The sequence below is a fragment of the Typha latifolia genome, chromosome 7 (genome assembly GCF_019914945.1).
Source record: "Typha latifolia isolate L0001 chromosome 7, TyphaL0001v2, whole genome shotgun sequence".
In the NCBI taxonomy this organism is placed as follows: domain Eukaryota; kingdom Viridiplantae; phylum Streptophyta; class Magnoliopsida; order Poales; family Typhaceae; genus Typha; species Typha latifolia.
The window spans coordinates 632,562-656,019 of record NC_133092.1 but is presented as its reverse complement, the minus strand read 5'-3'; the positions used below and the strand labels follow the sequence as shown (position 1 = coordinate 656,019).

At 39.0% G+C, this 23,458-nt stretch overlaps 5 protein-coding genes across 6 annotated transcripts; 3 read left to right on the top strand and 2 right to left on the bottom strand.

Moving 5' to 3' along the window:
* Nucleotides 1-27: 27 nt before the first annotated feature.
* On the top strand, nucleotides 28-808 carry LOC140792038 (17.1 kDa class II heat shock protein-like). Its single transcript, XM_073142827.1, has one exon. The coding sequence runs from the start codon at nucleotides 129-131 to the stop codon at nucleotides 600-602; it is 474 nt and encodes a 157-aa protein (XP_072998928.1). The 5' UTR covers nucleotides 28-128; the 3' UTR covers nucleotides 603-808.
* Nucleotides 809-1,033: 225 nt separating this feature from the next.
* On the bottom strand, nucleotides 1,034-6,840 carry LOC140792028 (25S rRNA (cytosine-C(5))-methyltransferase NSUN5). The gene is made up of 15 exons (XM_073142812.1): nucleotides 6,716-6,840; nucleotides 6,118-6,551; nucleotides 5,560-5,988; nucleotides 5,074-5,132; nucleotides 4,854-4,904; nucleotides 4,322-4,454; nucleotides 3,871-3,956; nucleotides 3,223-3,321; nucleotides 3,016-3,069; nucleotides 2,501-2,645; nucleotides 2,144-2,205; nucleotides 1,897-1,984; nucleotides 1,660-1,743; nucleotides 1,418-1,579; nucleotides 1,034-1,340 (listed from the first exon to the last, which is right to left on the bottom strand). The coding sequence occupies exons 3-15, from the start codon at nucleotides 5,795-5,797 to the stop codon at nucleotides 1,117-1,119; spliced, it is 1,485 nt and encodes a 494-aa protein (XP_072998913.1). The 5' UTR covers nucleotides 5,798-5,988; nucleotides 6,118-6,551; nucleotides 6,716-6,840; the 3' UTR covers nucleotides 1,034-1,116.
* Nucleotides 6,841-8,609: 1,769 nt separating this feature from the next.
* Nucleotides 8,610-13,344, top strand: LOC140792030 (protein TWIN LOV 1). 2 transcript variants are annotated; one of them, XM_073142816.1, is made up of 8 exons: nucleotides 8,610-9,594; nucleotides 9,691-9,904; nucleotides 10,025-10,089; nucleotides 11,895-11,974; nucleotides 12,090-12,145; nucleotides 12,259-12,322; nucleotides 12,660-12,846; nucleotides 13,055-13,344. In XM_073142816.1, exons 1-7 carry the CDS (start codon nucleotides 9,051-9,053, stop codon nucleotides 12,813-12,815), a joined length of 1,179 nt encoding a protein of 392 aa, XP_072998917.1. In that variant the 5' UTR covers nucleotides 8,610-9,050; the 3' UTR covers nucleotides 12,816-12,846; nucleotides 13,055-13,344. The 2 variants fall into 2 exon arrangements, with proteins under 2 accessions (XP_072998917.1, XP_072998916.1); XM_073142815.1 differs by lacking the exon at nucleotides 13,055-13,344 and having other exon boundaries at nucleotides 12,660-13,009.
* A 1,350-nt stretch (nucleotides 13,345-14,694) lies between these two features.
* On the top strand, nucleotides 14,695-15,721 carry LOC140792037 (probable WRKY transcription factor 51). Its single transcript, XM_073142826.1, has 3 exons — nucleotides 14,695-14,929; nucleotides 15,019-15,168; nucleotides 15,246-15,721. The coding sequence occupies exons 1-3, from the start codon at nucleotides 14,727-14,729 to the stop codon at nucleotides 15,445-15,447; spliced, it is 555 nt and encodes a 184-aa protein (XP_072998927.1). The 5' UTR covers nucleotides 14,695-14,726; the 3' UTR covers nucleotides 15,448-15,721.
* Nucleotides 15,722-16,480: 759 nt separating this feature from the next.
* Nucleotides 16,481-20,766, bottom strand: LOC140792027 (protein NRT1/ PTR FAMILY 4.6-like). The gene is made up of 5 exons (XM_073142811.1): nucleotides 20,629-20,766; nucleotides 20,414-20,522; nucleotides 19,715-19,932; nucleotides 17,736-18,182; nucleotides 16,481-17,658 (listed from the first exon to the last, which is right to left on the bottom strand). Exons 1-5 carry the CDS (start codon nucleotides 20,629-20,631, stop codon nucleotides 16,693-16,695), a joined length of 1,743 nt encoding a protein of 580 aa, XP_072998912.1. The 5' UTR covers nucleotides 20,632-20,766; the 3' UTR covers nucleotides 16,481-16,692.
* Between the last annotated feature and the right edge of the window lie 2,692 nt (nucleotides 20,767-23,458).

Here is a 23,458-nt window from a genome sequence, read left to right as displayed (position 1 = left end):
CTCCTGGGCCTCTATTTAAACCACTCCAACGCTGCCTCCTCCTTCCACGAGAAAAGCCGAGAAGAAATCCTTTGAAAGACGACCTACCTTTCAAGCTAAATCGAGATTCTCTGGGAAGGAAGCGAGCGATGGACTACAGAATGACGGGCTTAGATTTCCCCTTCCTGTCAACTCTCCAACACCTGATGGACGTTCCGGATGAGATGGAGAAGGCCTTCAACGCCCCGACCCGGACCTACGTCCGCGACGCCAGGGCGATGGCGTCGACCCCTGCCGACGTGAAGGAGTTGCCGTCCTCCTACGTTTTCGTCGCCGACATGCCCGGGCTCAAGTCCGGGGAGATCAAGGTCCAGGTCGAGGACGATCGCGTGCTCGTGGTGAGCGGCGAGAGGAAGAGAGAGGCGGAAGAGAAGGAAGGGAGCAAGTACCTGCGGATGGAGCGAAGGATGGGGAAGTTCATGCGGAGGTTCTCGCTACCGGAGAACGCCAACCTTGAAGCCATCTCCGCGGTTTGCCAGGACGGGGTGCTGACGGTGACCGTGGAGAAGTTGCCGCCGCCGGAGCCAAAGAAGCCTAAGACCATCGAGGTTAAGATCGCCTAAGATGATGCTGCTGCTCTTCACAAGTAATTCGTCTTGTCTAGCTGCTAGTAGTATGTAGTGGCCATGTTTGTGGAATTGTCTGAGTGTATTTCACTGTTTGTGGCTACGTTTGTCTGTTGCTTGCTTGCTAAGACTGTTTTGGCTCTGTTAACGAGAACTACATCCCGCCTGCGTTAATAAATACATACGATGCTGCTGTTTCTCTATCCTTCAAGGAGTACCAGTTACATCTACACACAAAATGTGAATGCTTCTCCTACTCGTCTCGTCGGATTTACATAGGCAGAGCAAGTAAATGTGTACAGGTCTTGGTGTATGATCACCCCACTCGAAGTGACGTCGTCGATTTTTCTTCGAATGGTGGAAGCCGGTCTACTAGATTTAATATCATTAATGTTTCAGTAGAAATATGGAAAGAAGAACAAGAAGAATTATAAAAAATTGTATTAAATTATATTTAATAGAAGTTGTTCTAAATAGAGGTCGAGTAATTATCATTCACGAAACATTAGTACTATTTGTGCTTGGTACTTCTTCGCATCGTACATACATTTGAAATAAATATCCGTGACATTCTTAAGCCAGTGAAAGGTAAAACCTTTTTCCGTCTCCCAAAACGCTTGTCCGCCAACAAAGAATGGCGATTGTCCTGCTCCAAAAGTACCCTTTTCCTGACAAACAACGCGATGAAGAAACCCTCCATGCCATCCGCAGGATCGGTTCTAAGCAAATGCTCACCTGAGATGGAAGTAAACTAAAACTAAGCGTTTTGAGGATGCAATAATTAGCATATGATATGCCAAATTAAGACTCACATCCTTCAAAGACGGGCAGGCCGCGACGATGCCACTGTGGGAATGGAGTAGCCAACTCGAAATCGAGGGAGGTAGCCAAAGGGAGGACCGACTTTATAACATCTTCGTTTTCCATTTGGTTGACCGAGCAAGTGCTGTAGACGACTCTCTCGACCGAAGGGACTGCGAGAAAGGCATAAAGTCAAAACTGATATTAATGTACTTCCAATTATGGATCCAGGAATTAGTTGACGGAAACTAACAGGATAAGGCGTGCTCAAGAGCTTTTCTCTGGAAAGCAGCGAGTTTCATTATCCTCCTCAGATAAGTAGCGTCACCGTTGTTACCTATGCAGAAAGTCAGCAGTTCGTTAGACGACGATAAGTGCTATCTATACAAAGATACAGCTTAGTATGATTAACATAAAACACCAGTTTTAAAAATTAAACTGGTCCTTCAAATTTAAAATCTAAATTTTTGGAAAAGAAAATTTCCAATACCTGTAGAGTGTGATGGAAGCAGGTGATCTAGTCTATCAGCAGAGATTCCAGAACCAGAGCATGAAGGATCCAAAAGAATAGCACGAACCTGCATAAATCATTGGAGAGCCCCAAAAGAGAAGAAGGCTGCGCTGTTATTTATAGTCTTTATTCAAGGCAATATCACTTTTAGAAGAGAAAATAAAGAACCCAGAAAAGTAAAAAGAATTAAGTACCCAAGATTTCACTTTGAGAAATTTCAGCATACCTTTGCAAATGCCGGATCTCTTATATTTATATCCAAAAAGTCACCATGAACAACGTCCACATCTTTGAACAAGTTAAGTGACAATACTACAAAATAAATTCAATATATGTTTACTTCAACTGAAGAATAATTTAAAAGATAGCTAACCTCTCTATAAGAAGACGGACAAGACAAACAATAACAAAGCCTTTGGTCCCAACAATTTGCGGTACATAAAGGGAAGACATATCAGTTAATTTTTCTCAATTTTGGGGGAAAGGAGAACTCCTCCGACATATCAAAAGTAACAATATAAAAGCAACCATGTTTTCTATAAACAAAAGAACTGAAAAGTTATTCCAAGAAATAAAAGGATATTAGGTGCTCCAGACCGCTTGATAGTATCTTTCAAAATTCTGATCCTCTCCCCATGTAGTTCACAAGCTATAACATTTCCCTTTCCCTTCATAAGAGCAGCAAGATGGATGGTTTTGTTTCCTGGAGCCGCACAAGCGTCAAGAACCTTCAGGATTTGGTATATTGAGAAATAGTTAACAATTGTTTGATAATTGTCATAGTTATCACACATAAGTATGGCGATCATTCAACACAAATAGTCATTCTAATGGATAGGTTAATAGTTAGCTCTCATACAGACACAGATCCCTTTTTTAACTGCTAAAAGAGTAAATTAAAAGTATCAAGTGAAACATAGAAGTATCTCAATGAAATGTCATATTATATATTTTTTCCAATATCCAGAAACAGATTGGAAAGTACATATTAACCATCATAAGGTAGGTGCATTGAGCCTAAAGCAGGCTTTAAAACATATGAATCTTATTTTACTAAATATCATATATCATGTGAAGCCATCATAAGAGAAACCATACCTTCCATCCTGGCTCAGGGCACAAGGCAACAGCTACCATAGAACTTGCTCTACCCTATCGAGAAACAAAAATGGTTTTAACAAATTATAATTTTGACCAATAGTCAATCTGGACCATATTCATTGGAAATGCAAAAAGAAATAAAGGGCAATACTTGACACATGGATGAAGGACGCAAAATAAACGAATGATATCCATATAGCTTACTTGCAGAAAGACACTTCCGTTCACAACCAAGGGATGGTCATGCAAATCAACGCCAGCTGGGAGCACTAGCATATCAGGAATCATGCCATCTTTTTTGACCTATCCAGACCATAAAAGTTCAAAACAATCATTTTGAAAACAGAGAAGTGTTAGAACTTGTACACATGTTTCATCATGCTAAGTTACATATATCAGATGTCCAGAATACCAAATGAGAATATGGTTTTAAGCAAGAGAAAAAGAGAGAAAGTGTTGAGAAAGAATGTAGTAATTGCATAAACAACAAATACATCTTATATTCAGTACATACACCTAATATTACAAACTCCCAGTGCCACCAGATGTAAGATAAAAGATTAGAAATCTCTGGTTATCTGTCAAATCATATTCTAGTGCAAAATTTTTGGTGATTTATGAACTTTCACTAAGAATTTCTGTTGTCAAATATTGCGTGGCATAAATCATATTTCCATATCAATAATGGTATTTCAATTTCTTGTATAGTAAAAAATCAACTAATCTAGTTTAAAGCAGCAATTATGGTTATCATAATTCTATTGGAATGTGAAGCCAGAAGGTTAAGGCACGCCCTTTGTAGTATAGGGAAAAAAACCAGTGACAGGAAATTAAGAAGGATGGAGAAACTACCATATTCTGCTTCCCCAATTCTCTAATGACAGATTCAGCACCAATTTTCAGTGAGTTTACACGCACATATCTAGGCCTGGAGATAACTGTAAGACAATAATCAAATATGAAAACAACATAATTATAATCTGGAAGTAGCACTCGAGGTATACATATACATATGAATCCCTTGTAAGCCTAATAGTGGCGGATAACCAACAAGGCATGTAACCATACTAGCAAGAACAGTGAACAAAGCATATTACTGCATCAGTAATTAAAATTCCAAAGCATTTGCAAGTAAATTGGAAAGAGAAAAAGTATTTAAGAACTTTTCATTGTCTGATAGGGCAAGAAGAGGGTAACACTCCATATCAGTAATGAAATAGGATGAGATAAGCCAATCCTATGTTGTTGGAGAAAGCCTCAAAGGATGAGTTCCACATAAAAGTGCATCAAAGAGGAAACATACCAGCAGCCTGATTATCAAGTAAGTCTTCAATATTACTGACTTTACGTGTAGCACAAAGTTCTGCTAAAGTAGACTGAAGAGCATCTTTGTGAAGCATAAGTAACTTCTCGACAGCACCAGTAGTTGCAATATCCTAAACAGACCATCTTAAGTCAACAAAAAAAAATTTGGACCAAACAGATACAAATGACTTATTTTATAATCTCGTACAAGATATGGACTAGTATCAGGGAATAAAATGCAGCATAGTAGTTGATAAAAAAAAAATGCAATTTCTCAGTATCAAATGCAATTCAAGTATTTTTTTAAAATTTTTTTTCTTTGACATCAAATATCACAAATGAATCTGAAAGAACAAAAGTAATAGAAGTGAAAAAAAAATTACATTACTAACTGCAACTTCTACTTCTTCCTATACTGTCTCAACAGTTAACGCTAATTCATTAACCAACCTCAAAAAAGTTAGAGAATTAATGACGAATGGAACTTTGAAGTATGTGAACAAGAAGGCAAGGAAAAATAAGGTACAAACCTGTCCAAAGAGAATATCATATGCAGTTACATATATTAGTTCCTCCTGTTTCTGTAAAAAAAAAAAAAAAATTTAAAGAAACGTTACAGAATTCTACCAACAAGTAAGGCACGACTAAAACAAGAGATTCTGCAACAATGGAATGCAAAAACATAAAGAAACTTAAATATGAGATACTACTACAACACACATCGCAAGAAAAAAGAACACAATTATTCACCTTCCACTTGCTGGTGACTATGTCACTTGCTTTTATAACATCTTTGAGAAGAGGAAGATCTGAACAATAAGGCAAAAGACAAGAATCAGAAACTTCACAAAAACTACATAAATGTATGGATTTGATGATATGCCAGCACTTGAAGAACAAATATGTTGCAACTTGGTATCAGGGCTCTTGAAATGGGATATCTACATACATTTGGACAAAATTGGAAGGGAAAAGAACGGAGATGAATTCCTAGAGACCCCCGAGAAGAAAAAAGTTCTTAGAACATATTAAACACCATTAGCGCATAGAAATCTTGCTACGGAACTAAGAAGCCCACCAAACCAAGATCACTCGCCCTCCGTAGATTCAGACACAAGGAAAACAATGCAAAAGAGCAACCCGGGAAACTATAACAAGACCTAGAGTAAACTCTAAACGGCACCGGAGATGAAGACTGGCGAGAGAGAGAGAGAGAGAGAGATGAAAGAGGCGTACACTTGAGGGTTTGGCAGACGAGGGCAAAGGTGGCCTTCTTGTTGCGGACGGAGGGGGAGTAGACGAGGGATTTGATCGACGCGGTGGCGCGGCGACGTGCATCGCCTTGCAGCACGCGGCGGAGCACCGTCGCCGCCTCCCTCCTCGCGAAGTACGCCGAACGCTCCGCCGCGTCCTTGCTTCTCATACGATGCTTCGGAAGCCTTGCTTGCTTGCGAGGAGGACGGGGCGGCGCCATGGATCACGTCCGAGTGTAGTAGCTACGGTTGAAGGATTCTAAGGGTTGTCCTTACAGGTGATCTTCGAGTAGCGGGCCGGGCTTTACTTACGACCGGGCCTGAACCTCTGTTCACCATCTCGCCCATCAATCACTCGGGTTGGGCCAATTTCGAAGGCACGTTCGGACTTACGGCTGGGCTTTCATTAAGGCTTAAGATTTGAGAGAAGACACTAGTTAGACTACACACGGATAAGATGAGAATAGATATTTAATTAAGACGTCTACGGATATGGATAAACTTTCAATTATCCAAAGGAAAAAATAGAAGTCTTACTTACCATTAGCGCCACTCGGATCACAGAGAGCCGTTGGCCGGCAACGGATAGTTTACAACAATCATCAAATACTGCGCTCCTCGTTGTTATCGCCGCGGACTTCCGATCTTCCATTTCCTTCCCACTTCGTTCATTTGTCTTCAAAATGTCCAACGGATCGGATCTCGATTCGGCGGCTTTCGCGCTAAGTTCCTCTGCGGCTCTGCTCCTCCTCTTTTGGTGTCTGCGGCTGTTCGAGAAAGCAGCGCCGGATTCGAACCAGAGAGAGCAGCTCAAGGGCGCGGTGTGGTGCCTCGCCGCGTTCCTAACGGCTATGTTCTCGTACAAAGTGGCCGTCGTCGTTCCTCAGGCTTTTGCTGCGGTGGTCTGGGCCATGGCCGTCGCCACCACTTGGGGAGGCTTCTATGCCCTCTTCGTCTACCGTCGTCATGCAGGAGCTGAGGTAAAAGTGGACAATTGAGCGATGCTGTAATTTCTAATTGTAATCCTATGCCAAATATAACCGGATCCTCTCTGGTTTTTTTCTTAATATCTGATACTTGTTTTCTAAATCTTTTCATTATTTATTTTCTATAAATTAGAGAACAAAAAAATTCTTCACCTTGACAAATTTGTGCTTTTCTTAGCCGTCACTCGTTGACAGCTCTGCTTCGGTGGCTTTGTACCCCTATGTTTCCTCTTCTTTTAGGAGGTTTTTCCATTCTATTTCTCTCTTCTCCCTCTTAATTTCTTGGTCGTCTCTCTTCTATTAGTCACCGTCGTCCTCACCTCAGACTGCGAACAAAGTTTAAAAAAAAATACTCTTGCTCGAACCTTACCCGACTGGCCTCACGACGATCAGCTCAGCATACCCGTACCTGTATGAAATAGCTCTTCTAAAATATTCTATCTGATTTTTTGCATATTAATTTAATTTTTGTATTTGATCATTTATAAAATTTTAGGAAAAATATATATATTTTTTCTAAAAAGAAAAATAAATGGAAGAGGAGAATGTGGTGGGAAGCGTTAAACGTGAAAAAGGAGAGAATAGTAATTAAAGTCTGATTCACTTGTATAATTGTCCTTAATATAGCTTAATAAATAATATCTTATGACCCATATGCAAGCAAGATAGATTTCATTAATTGTGGTAGCCGAATAAAATGCTAGAGGAGATGATAGAAGAAAGCCTGAGCTTTCCTTTTGGGTACAAGCAATCACATTTGTGGTCACCAAGTTGTCAGAAAGCTCGAGGACGTGAGAACGGTGAATGAACTTAGGCAAATTGGTGTTCAAAGTTCCTTATTGTTTGAATGTGGCCAGGGTACCTATTCAAGCGACTTGATGCTCCTAACAAAGATTTTAGCTCCAAGGTTAGGTCTACACATATTTGAGAAGAATAGCAAGCTAATAATGAAATAAGTCTTTGGCGTCTTACGAAATGGTAGCTGGATGCGTTAATTTAGCCAAAGAACATAAAAGATTTATAATAGTCTATGTACCTCATGAGTGTTGAGAACCGATGCTAACTTATGCTACTGAGGATAGCCGGATACAATTCTTTTCATAATAATAATAATTATGTCGGACGTTAGTTTGGTGCACACTCATTATAAGCCTGGCCTGGCCCATATAGTTTCAATTAGGTCCTTGGGGACGGTTCAATTCGTGCTATTATTAACCTTTTCTTTTTCCGTCGAGCATAGCTATCTATAGTAGGAGATTAGAAGTTTGAGCGCTTGTAATTGTTTTGATCCGTTGTTGTGGCTTATAATTTAAGCTCATTTAGCGATCCATTTATCAAGAAATTTATCCCGTATACTTAACTATGTCTCAGAGAGGATTGACTCCTATGGTCCCAGTCTATGATTAGCCACAGAATAGCGTGTGACAGTCGGGGGTGCCAGACATGGCCTTTATCCCCACACGTCCCCAACGGCTGACAACTTGCCACGTCGCAGTTCGCCTTGAGATTTCTGATGACTGGCCGTTGCCGTTGCAGTTGCAGTTGCAGTTGCGTTAATTTTAAGAATCGTGGGACGAGATCATATATATATATATATATATTCATAAATTGGCTGGGTGGGCAAACGGATAGGTTCTCCACGTAACCCATCCAAGTATTATGGGCCCACACAGATTAATATAACCTCGACACGTAAGCTTGAAGTAGCTTTGAGAATGACGTGATGGAGTTTCCAAAGCCGACGGAGGTACTATAGACTTGTGGTGGTAGAAGATCGTCTGCAGGAGGTACTCTAGTTTTAAAATAACTCCTTACTCCATCCGACCAAATGGTCCATTGGTTGATATGCATGTGGGATATTTTTAAGAGCTTTGATGGTGTATTATGACATTTCCAACAAAGATCTAAAATTTCCCAATGGCTATTAAATCTCGACGTGTAACACTATGGCCTTCCGAGTGCCGCGTGTCCAGATTTGGACAGGTATTAGAAGTTCATAGGATCTTAATCTCCCCAATAAATAAAAACCAATCACAAAGCGAAAAACAAATGCGTCGGATGTTTGCTCACTATTAAAGCTAATAAGCTACAGCCTGCGGCGGAGCTATTTGCCTATTTCAATTTGTGAGCTGTACAGTAGTAACCTCCCCCGGTTCACCACGTCCATTAGATTTGTCCTCATCCTCCCCCCCTGTTCACGTCATCTCCCTCCACATTTACACAAGTTTGTTCCGTTGTACCGCGGGACCCACCTAAACTTGTACCGGATTTTAGTCCACCGCCCTCCCCAATCAAACGGTGGGCGTCCTTTGTCATCTCTTGATTCCCAAACCCAGAGATATTTCCCTCCCCCTTCCTCTATTTGATGGCAATAGCCACAAAGCCTTCGTTTCCTCTTTCTCCTCCTTCCCCTTCTCCTCTCCTCTATAGCTCACATGGTGGTACCGCTGAGTCTTCCTCCTCCTCCTCCGACGATCTATTGCCATAGATGGGGAGCAACAGCGTCCGCGATCGCCTAGTGGACCAGTCCCTCACGTCGCGGTACTCTCAGTGGGTCCTCGAAGCCCTCGACGAGCTCGAAGATCCGTTCTTGATCACCGATCCGGCCATCGCCGGCCATCCGATCGTCTTCGCCAGCCGTGGGTTCCTCGCCATGACAGGGTACGCCTTCGGAGAGGTCCTAGGCCGCAACGGCCGGATTTTCCAGGGCCCCGCGACGGATCGACGATCGGTGATGGAGATCCGGGAGGCGATCAGGGAGGAGCGGACGGTCCAGATCAGCATCCTCAACTACCGCAAGGACGGGACGCCGCATTGGATACTCTTCCACATGTGCCCCGTATTCGGCGCCGAGGACGGCCGGGTCCTTCACTTTGTCGCTGTTCAGGTGCCGATTTCTAAGAGGAGGTCTAGGTGCGGGGCAGAGAGATGTGGCGCGGTGCTCGGCACGTGCCGGGAAGAGGTGCGGCTGGATAAAGATTTGGATTGCAGTCATCATGCACGCGAGGTGTTTGTTGATATGGATAGCAGAGGTCTGTTTCTTCTTTTGCCTATATAAGAGAGGTCATTCTGATTTTGTTTGGGAAGGCGAAGTATGTGAATTTGTCGTTGCTAGTGGCATTTTATAGGGTTGGAGGCCAAAGAGCCGCAAATGGCTGGCGATCAGGAGAAGGAGAAGGCTGCGAATGCCATTAACTGCATCTTGTCGGCGCTGAATCGGTATAGCAAGATGACCGGTAGAGTAGTTTGTGGGAAGAGATGTGGTTCGGCAGGCAGTGGCGTCGCTTCTCTTCCTTCGTCGTTGAATATTTCTCTCGGTAGAATCAAACAGAGTTTTGTATTGTGAGTTTATTTCAGATTCTTTTGTCGATTGGTTTAGTATAGTTAGTATTACGTTTCTTGAATATAACATCTCTAAGATATGCTTTTGAGCTATTAATTGAGAATGACTGTATTTTGCAGGACTGATCCCCATTCACCTGACATGCCTATCGTCTACGCCAGTGATGCTTTTCTAAGTCTGACAGGTGCTTGAGCCTTATCCTCTTACGAAAACTATTTGGGCATTTAAAGTTCAAGATAATCTTCAGTGGTTGAATACATCATTTATCTGGAACTGCCATGTGCTACAATTCAGATGCTTTTGTAAATTTCTGGTTGTTTTCTTTTTCTCCTTTTGTGTTAACTTGCATTGTCGCAAAATATGATCAGTGTTCTGCTTCGCCCGTATTTATGATTTTCTGACGTAGCAGCATTTCGTCATACCTCATTGAAATATTTCGGTACTTTAGGGTAAAAATATCTACTTTCCAAATGAAAATTTATAACTAGAATAAGAATCGGATAAGGAAGCTCTTTCCTATTTTGCTTCACACCTAGATTTAGGATTTAGAGAGGGTTCTGCTAGGGTTTGGTGATAGCTTGGTAATAGGAGCGAACCACTTTCTGTGTTCTCTTCGTAGTTCATATTGCACTAAAGCATCTTGATATTCTTCTTTCATACATGTATCTATAAATGGAATCTATTTTAGCATTTTGTTTTCTGCCTCTTGCTCTTGCTTGGTTATTCTATTTCTCTTAGCTCTGGAACCCCACTATACAGCAGTGTTTTCTGGCAATTCTGTTATGCAAGAAAGATGCATAGAAATATGCATCATTACTTCTCGATAATACCTAAGACATGAAAGATTAATATTAAGGTAAGCTATGAATAAAATGGAAAATATTAATGGAAGTACTAGCTACGTTGACTATAGACAATATGCGTGGTATTGTTAATTAGCTCCAATGGAAGCTATATCTGAATCGACAAAAGCATCAGATAGTTGAATGAGAAGTACACAAGATTGAACTGTTCCATGGCTTGAACCTTGTCAACCTTGATTAACATATGGTTATGAACAAATCGAAAATTTGAAATGATGAGGAGAATGGTTAACTAGAATTATCAATAAAGCAGGCTGAAAATAGACTAAGTGTGAGATAAAAGTGACTAGAATCTTTGTCAACAATGTCATAGAGGTAATGATGAATGAGATTAAGAATGATTACCATGGTCCTCTGTGCCATGAGATAGCCTGATGTAGCTTGCTGCCAGTGTGTTGTGGCCTTGATCAACACAGCTTGGCATGACTGCAACACTAGGGTAGCTTCTTATTTAAAAATTCCGGATGAAACTATTAAATTCATTTTGACATAAAGATGATATACCAATTTAATATTTGTTTATCCATTCATGTATGCATCTTGTTCTTCCAGTGAGCTGCCCAATCAGGAACATCTACTTTTCTGACTGTCACCCTAAAATTTACCTCAAATTTCTTATGATCCGTGTGGGGGTAAATCATGAGATCTATCCTTGAATGGTCATCAATTTTATATAATTATAACTTTTTAATTCAAGTTCTCATATTTTAGATAAACTGATTGGGAAATTTGGTTTACAGTCAGCAGCATGCCAGTATTTTTCCTTCTAAATGGTTTTATCTACCAAGAATTTCATCAAACTTTCTCATTGACTGGAAGCACAAATCATTCTAGCTGTTGATATTATATAGAATGTGCATATTATATATAATTGTTGGCGATGTTATCCTATATCATAAAGCGACTAGTGGGTGATTTAAAGGAGGCATGCTGATATTTCTCCTAAATTTGCCATTTGATTGAACTGTTATTATACTGTGCTCTCTTTTCAATTAAAAACAGCTTGCAAACAAGTTTCTTACTTGTGGACGAAAGACTTGCTCTCAAATTATGAATGACAGTTGACATGAATTTTCTATTTGATATATTGAGATGGTACATATTTTAACTAATATTTCCCTTCTAGGTTACTCAAGGCAGGAAGTCTTGGGATGTAATTGTAGATTTTTAAATGGACCAGGTACAGATTATGAGGTTTTGAAAGAGGTAGGTACTTGGGAATTTGTTCAGATATCCTTTGTTATGTATTTTGTTGGCTGGTGACCTTTTTCTTGCAATTACTGGTATGCAGTTTCTTAACTTATTTGTGCTCTTAATGTAGATAAAGAAGAGCATTCATGGCCAGCAATCTTGTACAGTGCGTCTATTGAATTACAGGTGAACATCCCACTTGTAACTTGGCATGTAGTTGTTGGAATTTCAGAAGTTAATCCTCTGTGACGGTGTTTGGAAGGAGCTGAAATCGTGCTTATCTTGTATTACTTTTTCAGGAAAGATGGAAGCTCCTTCCGGAATCTTCTTCACATATCACCAGTACGGAATGCATCTGGCAAGGTATAATTTAAATTCTAGAGTGAGTCTTCTCAGTCTTGTTTCTTCTAGCAAGAAAAGAGACAAAAGTGCAGTTTTTATGTCATGCTTTTACATATTCTAGCTTGATTTTGTGGTGGACCATGTAAGATTCCGAGACCAGTATGTCTGTTCTTACACAATTTTTCTCTGGGTCTCCTTCAAGCATAGTTTTCTTTAGGTTCTTAGCTGTTGAAGTCTCTTGTGGACTCTAAAACACTTCTGTGAGCAAATGCTCAACCTTGTGACCATTCATGAGCAACCACTATTAATAAGAGCTGAAGAGAAGGACCTCTAAATTAGCTGCTTACTTGTTTTGCAGATTGCATTCTATGTTTGTGTTCAGATGGACGAGAGTTCGAAGAACATTGATAATGGGCTGAGCCCTGAGATGTGGCAACTTGGTGCAGTAGGCGCAGTCAAAGTTGCAGTGAGGAGCTTATCTTCTTCTGCTGGCCCTTCAAGGCCATCACAGTAGGGTGCTCTAGCTGTTCGTAATACACCTACAGGTATATCTAATTATTTAGCTACGTGTGGTTAGGTTTGTTTATCGCTTGGAAAATTTTAGAGGATGGGTTCAATCCATCACTCCTTATTCCCTCACGTCAGCTGTAATTTGTACTAAAATTAAAGAAGTGAAAGTTCAAAAATCTAGTCACTGAAATTTCTTCAGCAAGATGCTACACAATAAAAATTGATGTGTGTCTTCATTTACAGTGAACCAAAACAGTTGAGACAGAATGATCCAACGATAACATCGAGGATACCCTGTCTTCTTTTTCTTTCTACTCGAGGGTGCTAAAGTTGAAATGTAGTGTAACTGAAGCTTTTTTTGGTTTTCTTTCACATCTTGGATACTCAAAGTCCTATTCATTATCATCTGCTGAGAAATATCATACTACTAATCTTCTGAGATTAACAATTAACACATTTCATCCACTTTACGCAATAAATTTGGAGTCTGTAAAGCTACCTTAAAGCTTTATGAAGAATATTTTCTTCTGTTCTATTGATGATCCTCTGTCTTGCATGCACTTGTATTTGTTAGGAAATATATGTCTAATAAATGAACTTTACTCGGTCATACCTTCACTCTTTAAAGTGATATTATTCGAGCTCAAGTGACAAATGCTCTCTCTCATCTTATATTTTATTCTTTTATTTTTCTTCGATTGAAATTTCTTTGACCCTTCAGTTGTGCATTAAGCATTGGGGTCTATACTTAATAGTAATCAAATAATAACTTATTACAATACTAGTTTACTAATATCTATTTCTCTCTCATATATATCCAATATGTTTTATTTATCAATAAAGTCTAATTGTTATTTTATACTTGAAAAAATATCAATCTAATTAACTATAAAAGCCATCATTTCAATTATTCTCTCTCATCTCCTCATCTATAGATTATAAAGAGTATATTCTCTAATAATTTATTAAAATATTTCTCAACTTTGTAATTTCTTTATCACATCAAATATAATAAATATATTATTGTATTGGTTATAATCAAACATTATACTAGCATAAACTGATATAAGTTTTGTTTATACAAATTTAAAAAATGAGCGTAGCTAAAGTAGTGTAGAAGTTCTCACAGCTAAATGCTACTTTACCTATTAGTATCTTGATTTTGATAGAACTCAAATTCAAGGTGCCTTTTGTGAATTGACCTGAAAAACATGAATTGGTTAGAATTAGTCACAGAACACCCTCTCAGTGACAGCGAATTCCCAAGAGTACAACTGGAGAAAACTGAGTCTTGAAATGTATAACTTTGGTCTTTGAAGCATCGTCCTGGAAGGTGCGAAGGAGAACAACCTGTGTATCGTTTAATTGTTAAGAAAGAAAGCTAAAGGTCACAGCATCAGAATCAAATTAGAAGACTTGTCTTCCAAAGGAAAAATAATAATAATAATAATAATTCATCACTTTGTGGGACAACTGCCTGTCTCCAACTTTGGTTCGATCGGAGGAGACAAAATTACTTTCCTTGGTTTGATTATTCTTAGTTTTTCCCCCCCCTTGCTGGTTGAAATCTCTAGTCACATACTTTACTAGCCAGCTGTGAGATTGCAAATGAACGGTCGTGAGTACGCATAGATAGATTTGATTTCATAGTGAGAGCTAGATAAAATGCCGACATATTAACTTTCACCTCCCAAACTATAAATTAATTTTAAGCACATGCTTAGAATGGAGAATTAAGTGGCATCTGACCCACCTCAACGTGGACCGATTTGAAGGACTCACATCAACTGATTTGACACGTGACGCAAATTACGAACCTTCGCTTCACCGACGCAGTAAACATTTCACTTGATCCTTATCCTTATATATATATATATATATATATATACGTCTATGATGCAACAAGTTACGGTCAATGGCGGCTCCTTTGGGAGTGGAAGACATAGTCTTCTCTTACTCTCCTCTCCTCTTCCATGGGGATCTCTCTCTAACCTTCCCTGGTTGTGAATTCTCCCCCGCCATGGACTCTGAGCTCTCCCTCGAAGTGAACGACTTCATCGCGTTCGACGACATCTCATCACCGATGGCGGCGGCCGAACAGCCTATTGAAGCTACCATGTATGTTAACACTCTATATATGTTTGCACGTACTACTTTATATATCTTCTCCCTTAACTGTTTAATTAATTATCTGAGTACTCATATAGGACTAACGGCAATGAGAAGAAGAAGAGAAGTAGAGTAGAAGTAGGTTGCAGAATTGGGTTCAGAACGAAGTCGGAGATAGAGATCTTGGACGATGGGTTCAAGTGGAGGAAGTATGGGAAGAAGTCCGTCAAAAGTAGTCCAAATCCTAGGTATGGTTAACAATTAATTTAATTATATATCATATTATATTAATTTATTACAAAAATTAAATTAAACGATGGTGTAGGAATTATTACCGGTGTTCGAGTGATGGTTGTGGAGTGAAGAAGAGAGTGGAAAGAGATCGAGAGGATCCGAGGTATGTGATCACAACGTACGAAGGGATACACAACCACGTAAGCCCCGGTATTGTTTACTATGATTACGTATATCAAGAAGGGAATTACTCGCCCTTTGTTTCATGCGCCATGCCAACTCATGCTCGTTGAATCCTTAATCCCTTCTTTTAATTCAAGTTAGTTTGGCTAATTCTGTATCCCAGTGAATTTGTCCTCCAATTAATTAGACATTCGATGTGCCTGCTTGAGAAGGGAAAAAAAAAGGGTATTTTTTTCAAACAGATCCAGACTAATTTTGTAACTATAGAACACTAGATAATAATATTCTAGTATTATTGTTATGGTCTCCGTGTATAAATATTGAGACTGATGTAAACCTTTTTCACTTATGAAAAGATTACACCAAAGTTCATCTTCCTTTTCACACATCTGTACTCCTCAAATTTTGTTTCTTTTTTTCAAAGATGCCCGTCATATTATCTTTAACAACTATGTCTCTTTATGGGTGCTAAAGTGTTGGGATAAAAGATAGTTATCTCACTCTTTTATTCAAAAAGAAAAAGAAAATAATCAATTTGCCCATACGAATATAATAAGACCCAATTTAAATTCAAGTATTCACATTCTAATCGGATTATAATTTACTTAGTAATATATTAGAATAAATTTGTAGTAAAAAGTTTCTATGAAATCTTCATCTATTTGTGATGCTATTTATATATTGTATAAAGTATGGTAAATTATGTCAAATTAATTTTTGACCAAGAATTATAAAATTATTCATGAGAAGATAATATAACAATTATAAATAATATATAATTTATAGTTAATTTTAATCCTATTATCCATCTTTAAAAAAATATATTTATATTAAACTAGAAAAAGAGCAATAAGTTAATTTGATTATTTTAATCTTTTTATCTCAATTATCACAACAAAAATACTATTCTTATTCCATATTTCAAAACTTATCCAAAATTTTCTAACCAAACACCTGAAAAAAATATTAGAACAAAAACTACTTTTATCCATAGACAAGTGCTCATTTTATCCTTATCCCGTTGCCAAATGAGCTCTATGAGTTAAAATATAAAGCTATTTACCAGTAAACTGACAGGAAAACCCTTACTTGAGAGATTTATATATGGAAAAATGAACAAGGGCGGTTATACATCCAAAAAAATAAAACAAGAAAAGGAAAATTCCATTGATATTTAGTTCTGCCTTCATATATAATAATTTAATTCTCCCCTTCTGTAATGGCTTTATTTGAAAACACTAGTACGCATGGGGGCTTGGTGCTTGGGTCATGGGTTTGCCATGGAGGTTCTGTAGCATACCATGATATATATATATATATATATATATATATATATAGCTTATTCCATATACCCATCACCAGTTAATCCCAGCTCGTCTGTACCTATATCTACTCGTCCAGAACAAGAAGTGCCCAAAATTGATCAAGCTAAGCACACACATCAACCAGTAAAACCTCTCGAGGTGGTAGTGATTCAAGTTGCTCCCTGATAGCCATGGCTTGTGATTTGCTCTCCCTGTTGCTTTGTTCACCACCGAGACAAGCACCGAGCTAAGGTAGTAACCCATGGCCAACGAAGCCCACGAGAGCGACGTCGCCAAAGACCTCATCCTTGGGGGTGCCTCGCTAAAGAAGAACTCCAGCAATCCAGCCAACGTGAACAGGTCAGCTGAGCCCAAGAAGAGGTATTGCAATGCAATCCAGAAGAAAGTAATAGGCAACGGCTCTGTAGAGTCCACCATGTTTGAACTCCGAGCCACCCTCTTCCTCTTGGTTTCGACCAAAGCCGCGACGGCCATTGCGACGATTGAGAGCACGAGGCCGGCGCCGATTCGCTGCAGGTGAGTTATGCCCATCTCGGTCTTCGTCAGCCGACGCGTGAAAGGAATGATGACATGGTCGTAGATGGGTGCGAGGATTATGATGAAGGTGACCGGGAACACGGGTAGGGATGCGGGCGGCACGGTGAGCCGGCCGACGCGGGTGTCCATTGTCCCGGCTTGTTCTACTGAGAAAGTGGAGAGCTGGGCGAGGCAGCAATTGAGCATGATGGTTGATAGGAAAATTGGGAGGATTTTTATGACTACCTTGACTTGTTCCACTTCCTCCACGGTGCATTTGAATGCCTTATGAATTGCCTGGCCTTGCACTGCTCTGTTGAGGAATTTTAGCTCTTCAGATGGAGCATCACAAGTTATCTTCACTTCTGCATCACATCTACTCTCTGTCTCAATTGTCTTTGTAGGGCTTGCTGCCATGTCTACAATCGCGTTGCTCGGACTTTGCGCCGCATGACGGTTGAACACCGCAGAGATTAACACCTAGTTACATCGATAATAATGTTACAAAAACATAGTAATTATATATACATACTGATAATGTATCAAGATCTTATTACCTTGGCAATGGTGGTTAGAGGACTTCCGGTCGGTATCTTGTTTCTATAAGTAGTAGAGCCTGCAAGGAAGACTGGTATGGAGAGCAAAATAGTTATGGTAGACATTCCAAAGCCCCATTGCCATCCTTTGTTGTCCTCCACCCACACTACGAAGGTCACCGCGATAAGGGCTCCGCAAGAGAGGCAGAAGACGAAATAGTTGAAGAAGGTGGAGCGCGCCTTGCGGCCGTTGACGGTGTCCTCGTCGAATTGCTCCGCGCCGTGGGCCGGCAGAGAGCCCTTGATGCCACCTACACCTAAGGCCGTGAGGTAGAGGCCTGAGAAGAGCAGCGCAGCCTTACGACCGGACACCACTTGACATGGTGGTCCTTTGTTGGTGTCTAAGGAATTGCAGGCAGGTGGTTTAAGGGACGAAGACCTCGCTTGCACTGTGAGGAGCACTAGACCCTGTTAACGGTCGCAAAGAAAGTGTTGACATCACTGTAGGCCAAGAGTTTGAGCTAAGAATCCATAATTTGGCATATTTATCATCAAAAGAAAGGGAGAAGATTGCCTGCATATTACCCACTTCCCCCTATTTATTAGTTAGAAGATCACATCAACCAAGTGATCACAGGATTTATATGTCAAAAGATGACAAGGTAGAAACAAAGCGATTTCGTATCCCGAGTGCAAAAGTAATAAATATTTTTATCGAAGATTTAAATTTTCCCCATATCACGAGACAAATATATGTTAAATATTTAAGACAAATTTTTAGTCTAGATCTATATATATATATATATATATATATATATATATATATATGTAAAGGTATGAACATGTTGTGTGTACTCATACTATTCTAAAGCCCAAGCTTAAGCATTAAGCCCACAAGAATGTTTTGGCTCCTATAGTCATTGACAACTTGTGTACTTTTATCTCTGTCAAACATGAAAGAGAGTTGGCGAACTTTACCCGAGGGATTAGCACGTGAATCACTACAAGCCGAGAGCTTTGGGACTTCTCACCAAAGTCAGCATAAAACATCTCCTTTCTATCTCTTTCTATCTTGAGAGGAAAGAAGAAAAAAAAAGGTTTCATGGATAAAGTGAATGGAGTTAGGTTCTGGTGCCATCTAGATGTGAACAAACATAAGTTCCTTTGAACAAAATCAACATACTTTTGGATCTTGCATAACATATTGGAAGGATTGAGAAGAGAAGAAGACAAAGGTAGCTTCAGATATGTAGGTTCCTAATGGGACTGACAACAGCAACCAAAACCAACTGTAATCCTACGCACTGCGTAGGTATCAATCTACCTCTGTTTCTTGACAATATGAAGCCTATTCTCCGAATCCAAGTTCACTGCACCTATTAATTGGCACACTTTAATAGGATGGAGTGCAGTGTAAGAAAGATGTGACCGTGTCTTCATGTGGTTATTGTTGATCCTATTGTCCTTTTCCTCTAACATTTGAGCCTTGAGGGCTTTCATACTTTTGAATTCAACTAAGCCCACTTGGCCTATGTGATTCCCTCTGACCAAGGCTAACAAAAGCAGTGCAACATCAGATGGTTACTAAGAATCATTTACTGCTCCTAACAACTCAGGGAATTAAAGCCATGATTAAATGCAGCAGTGGCTGTGTAGGCCCCCACACACCATCAATTCACCTAAGATAGAGGAATATTAGATTACTATGGCCCCAGAATCCAGTAATACGCATGATTTGCTAGATAACACACCACGTCGCCTAAGTTGGGAGGAATATTAGATTACTATGGCCCCAGAATCTTGTGAAATATTAAGCCATGACTTGCTATCTAGATAATTGATTTAATTGCCATTCAGAGCACTTGTTGCTCTGCATGCAATTTCCCTTGCTTTATATTTGCAAATAGTATAATCTTCCTTCTTCTTCTTCTTCTTTTTTTTGATAAAAAATAAATGCCCTCGATTAAGAATAAGAAGGTAAAATGAACGCTTATAATTACCAGGAACTGTATGAGAGCACTTATCAGGTAGATGAGATACGTGGTGAAGAAGGCGTCAGACAAGAAGCCACCAAGTAGGGCCAGGAGGAAGGCAGTGCCCATGAAATTGGTGACGGTGGTGGCCGCGCGGGAAGGCGAGAAGTGCATGAAGCCCATCAAATAGGTGACCAAGTTGCTTGCATTGGATAGAAATGCAAGATTCTCCATTATCTCCACCACTGCACCCAATTCCACCACCATGCCGCTTTCAGACAGTCAGTTTACAGAAATATATATAGCTGCTATATATATATATATATATACACACACACACACAATTACATACTATGACAAATAACAAGTACTTAGCAACAATCATGAATGAAAGAGAAGAAAAAAATAATTCTGAATTTAGATGACTGATAATATTTGATAATGATTTTTGCTTTCTGCATGAAGATGCTGTCTGTTATTCTAAGAAAAAAGATGTTGTTGATGGAAATCTGGAACCTATCAATAAACAGAAGGCCAAGAAAAGAGACTTTTTAAGTCACCACAAAGAAGAAAGGAAGCTATCAACATTGAACCTTTTTTTTATCTTTTTTCTAAAAATTTTAAATTCAGTTCAAATTTCCTTTACATCATTTAGTAGAAAGAGAAGAAGCTTGAAGAGTTCTTCCAGAAGGACATATAGTTATATATATATATATATATATATACCCAAGACAAAGGAGGCTGCAAGCATGCCACCATGTTTCCTTCTCAAGGCTGGCCTGCACCTCCAATCCACATAACCCACCCATCTCTCCTGCTCATGCCCTTCTTCTTCCTGCCACGATGCAGCAAAGAGGTGTAGATCATTACAACCCAGTATACAGAGATAAAGAAAAGGAACCGATAACAAAGAAAGGTAGAGAGGAGGGAAATTAACAAACCATTTTGCCTCCTTCCCCTTCTTCTGCAACCTGTCTGAGAGACTTAAGAAGAAGTCCCTCTGATTTGGGGAAGGATGTGGATGAAACAAAAGTAAGCTGCAGCACCGTTATTTAAAGGGGGGCAAAGGGCCCCTAACCAAGGGTAAAGGTCTTAGGCCCCACCACCAACCAACTGATAAGGACTACACATAATCATATGGAAAGTGCATTCCAACATGCATATCTATGGATTTCCTGAACATTAATAGTCCTTAATACTCTATTTACTCTCTGTTTTTTCTTCTTCTCCCCCCCAGGATCTCTGCTCTGTACTTCCATTTTAACATGCAGGGTGTGATTAAAACTTCAGCCAAGAATAGGGAAGGGATAAAGAGTAATGACACAATAAATGGTTTCCTATGATCTTATCCTTGTCTTGCTTGGTTTTAAAGACACATCAAGGAGAGGGTAAAGGGAATCATATCCTATTCCCTGGTTTGAGTATCTGGTCACAATAAATGCATATTTCCATGGCCACACCGTCCCATTTATGGCATTGTTGGTGGGGGTAAATTGCCTGCTTGCAATCGACAAGTGAGAGAAGAACTCATCTTTTTGTAAGGAAAAAAAAAATTAAGAAATTTGCATTTAACATCGGTCTGTTTCATCTATTTTGTACCTTTTATTATTTGTAAATCGAATCCTTCAATTTATCAAATATGTGGAAGATACCTTACTTAACTCAAGATACTCTACCAAACTTGAAGTAATTTTACCGAAATTTTTTTACTCAAAGCTAAGAGACTAGAAGAGATTAAAAAAATAGAAATAAAAAAAAACCTCACTTTAATTTTTGGCCGGATCTAAATTGCTCTCTTCTAGCTTTAGATTTAAGATTAGAGGAGAAGATAATATTCATTGTGCTATAAAAGAAAGAAGATCGAAGAAAGAAGATTTTGATATCTCAATATTTTCATATGCGATGTTAGCCCAAATTATTTTCTGCACATATTTATTTAAGATAGACGACTCGATTTATAAATATTAAAGCACAGGATATCAATTGCAAATAAGTGAAAATATAGGATGTTAAATGTAAATTTATCTTAAAAAAGATATCATCCCATCTCTTTCTCTTCTCTCTCTAAATGGCTTTCTTTTCTTTAGATGGTTCAGTTGTCATAGCATCTGTCCATCCTGAGAAGGATTTCATTAGCCTATCCATGTTGATGACAGTAATGTTATTGGAAGGAAGCAACTGCATGGTCTTCATCACAAACAAAAAGAGATTCACAAAGTTAACCAAGTGCTCACTTTGGCATCCTTATGATCACTTTAATAAGTAATCATATATAATTTGGTATAATACCTTCTAAAGAGTAATTAGTGATGATGACAGTGTGATATTAGCAGCAACAGTGCTGCATGCATACTAAAGTTACATGTTCCTAAAAAATTTAAGTATCAAGTGGCATGGATTCAAAACTTAAATATTTTGGCTATACTTTCATCAACCAAACCAAAAGAAGATAACAGATGGCACAGGATGCTCAAAGTTGAAGAAGACCCAGACCCAGTAAATAGCCTAACACCAACATCCTCTCTCATAGATCAACTGGCAGAGTGAAAGTATGACGTGGAAAAGAAGTGCAAGCACTAGCAAGGGTATTTTGAGTCTTTGGTTTATGTGATGTGGCCAATCCTTTGCCCATAGATTGTTTCTTCCTTAATTAATTTAATCTCCCATCTTCATCAAACTATCTCATCATCTTGGCTTCTAGAGAGCTGGAGATTTTAATTTTCCGTCCCATTTCGTAGTTACTTTATTTCTTTTGAAGATATTGGAATACTTAGATAAAGAGAAACAATTATCAAAATGTGGATAGAAAGAATGCGCTTATAAAGGGCTCACATTTATTGTTCAGTATCTGCCAAAAGTCTTCGATCGTATCCTTTTCTGAAAGGCACTGCATGTTTTATCTATCTATCTATCTCTAGTCTCTATGCTGATCAGCAGTGTTGCTGCCATCGATCACAAAAAAACGTTTGCATTTTAGAAACTCGGTTAATATTCCTTGCTGCTTGATTCACTTAAAACATCACCATCTGCCTACATAAATTAATAATGCCATGTCAACTGTTACATGAATGCCTCCGCATTAATTACCAGAACCCAAGAATCTTCATCAAACTCTACTTTTATGTAATGTATTTCAAATGACTGCGACTCTGTTCATCTCAAGTATAAATCAGACAGAAGCATTAATGATGATGTGCATTCTTGCAGCGTTGCAGTTAATTTTTTTCAACAAAATGACAATCTACTTACTTGGATTATATATCTGATGCAAAAATGAAGCTCCTTTAAGTAAATAAGGTAAGTGGGAAATCAATTCTCAACCTCCCAATGGAAGATAATTCTTTCGTTCTTTTTTTTTTTTTTTTCATCACAGACCATCGTCGGCATCAATCTAATCTCATTTTCAATCCTTCCGTTCAAACACCATGCATTTCAATGTCGCTATTAATTGCAGACTATCTCGATCCAGACCCGAAACCTAATCGGAGTAGATGAATATCAAAGTAATTAGCTAGCTAGCTGACGAGGGCAACCGAATTTAACATCATAATGTTGACAATTATTTTGGTTGATAATCCACATCGCATTAAATGATTACAATATCGATCAAAATATCTATAGTTCTCAATGGCTTCCTGAAGTGAGAAATAGGAGCCAAAATATAACCATTTCCCACTGAGAATTTTTTTTTGCAAGTGGTTTTTTAATTTAATTTAATTTCTATACGTCTGAGCAGAGATTTATCTGACAAGTATATATGCTTTTAATTTG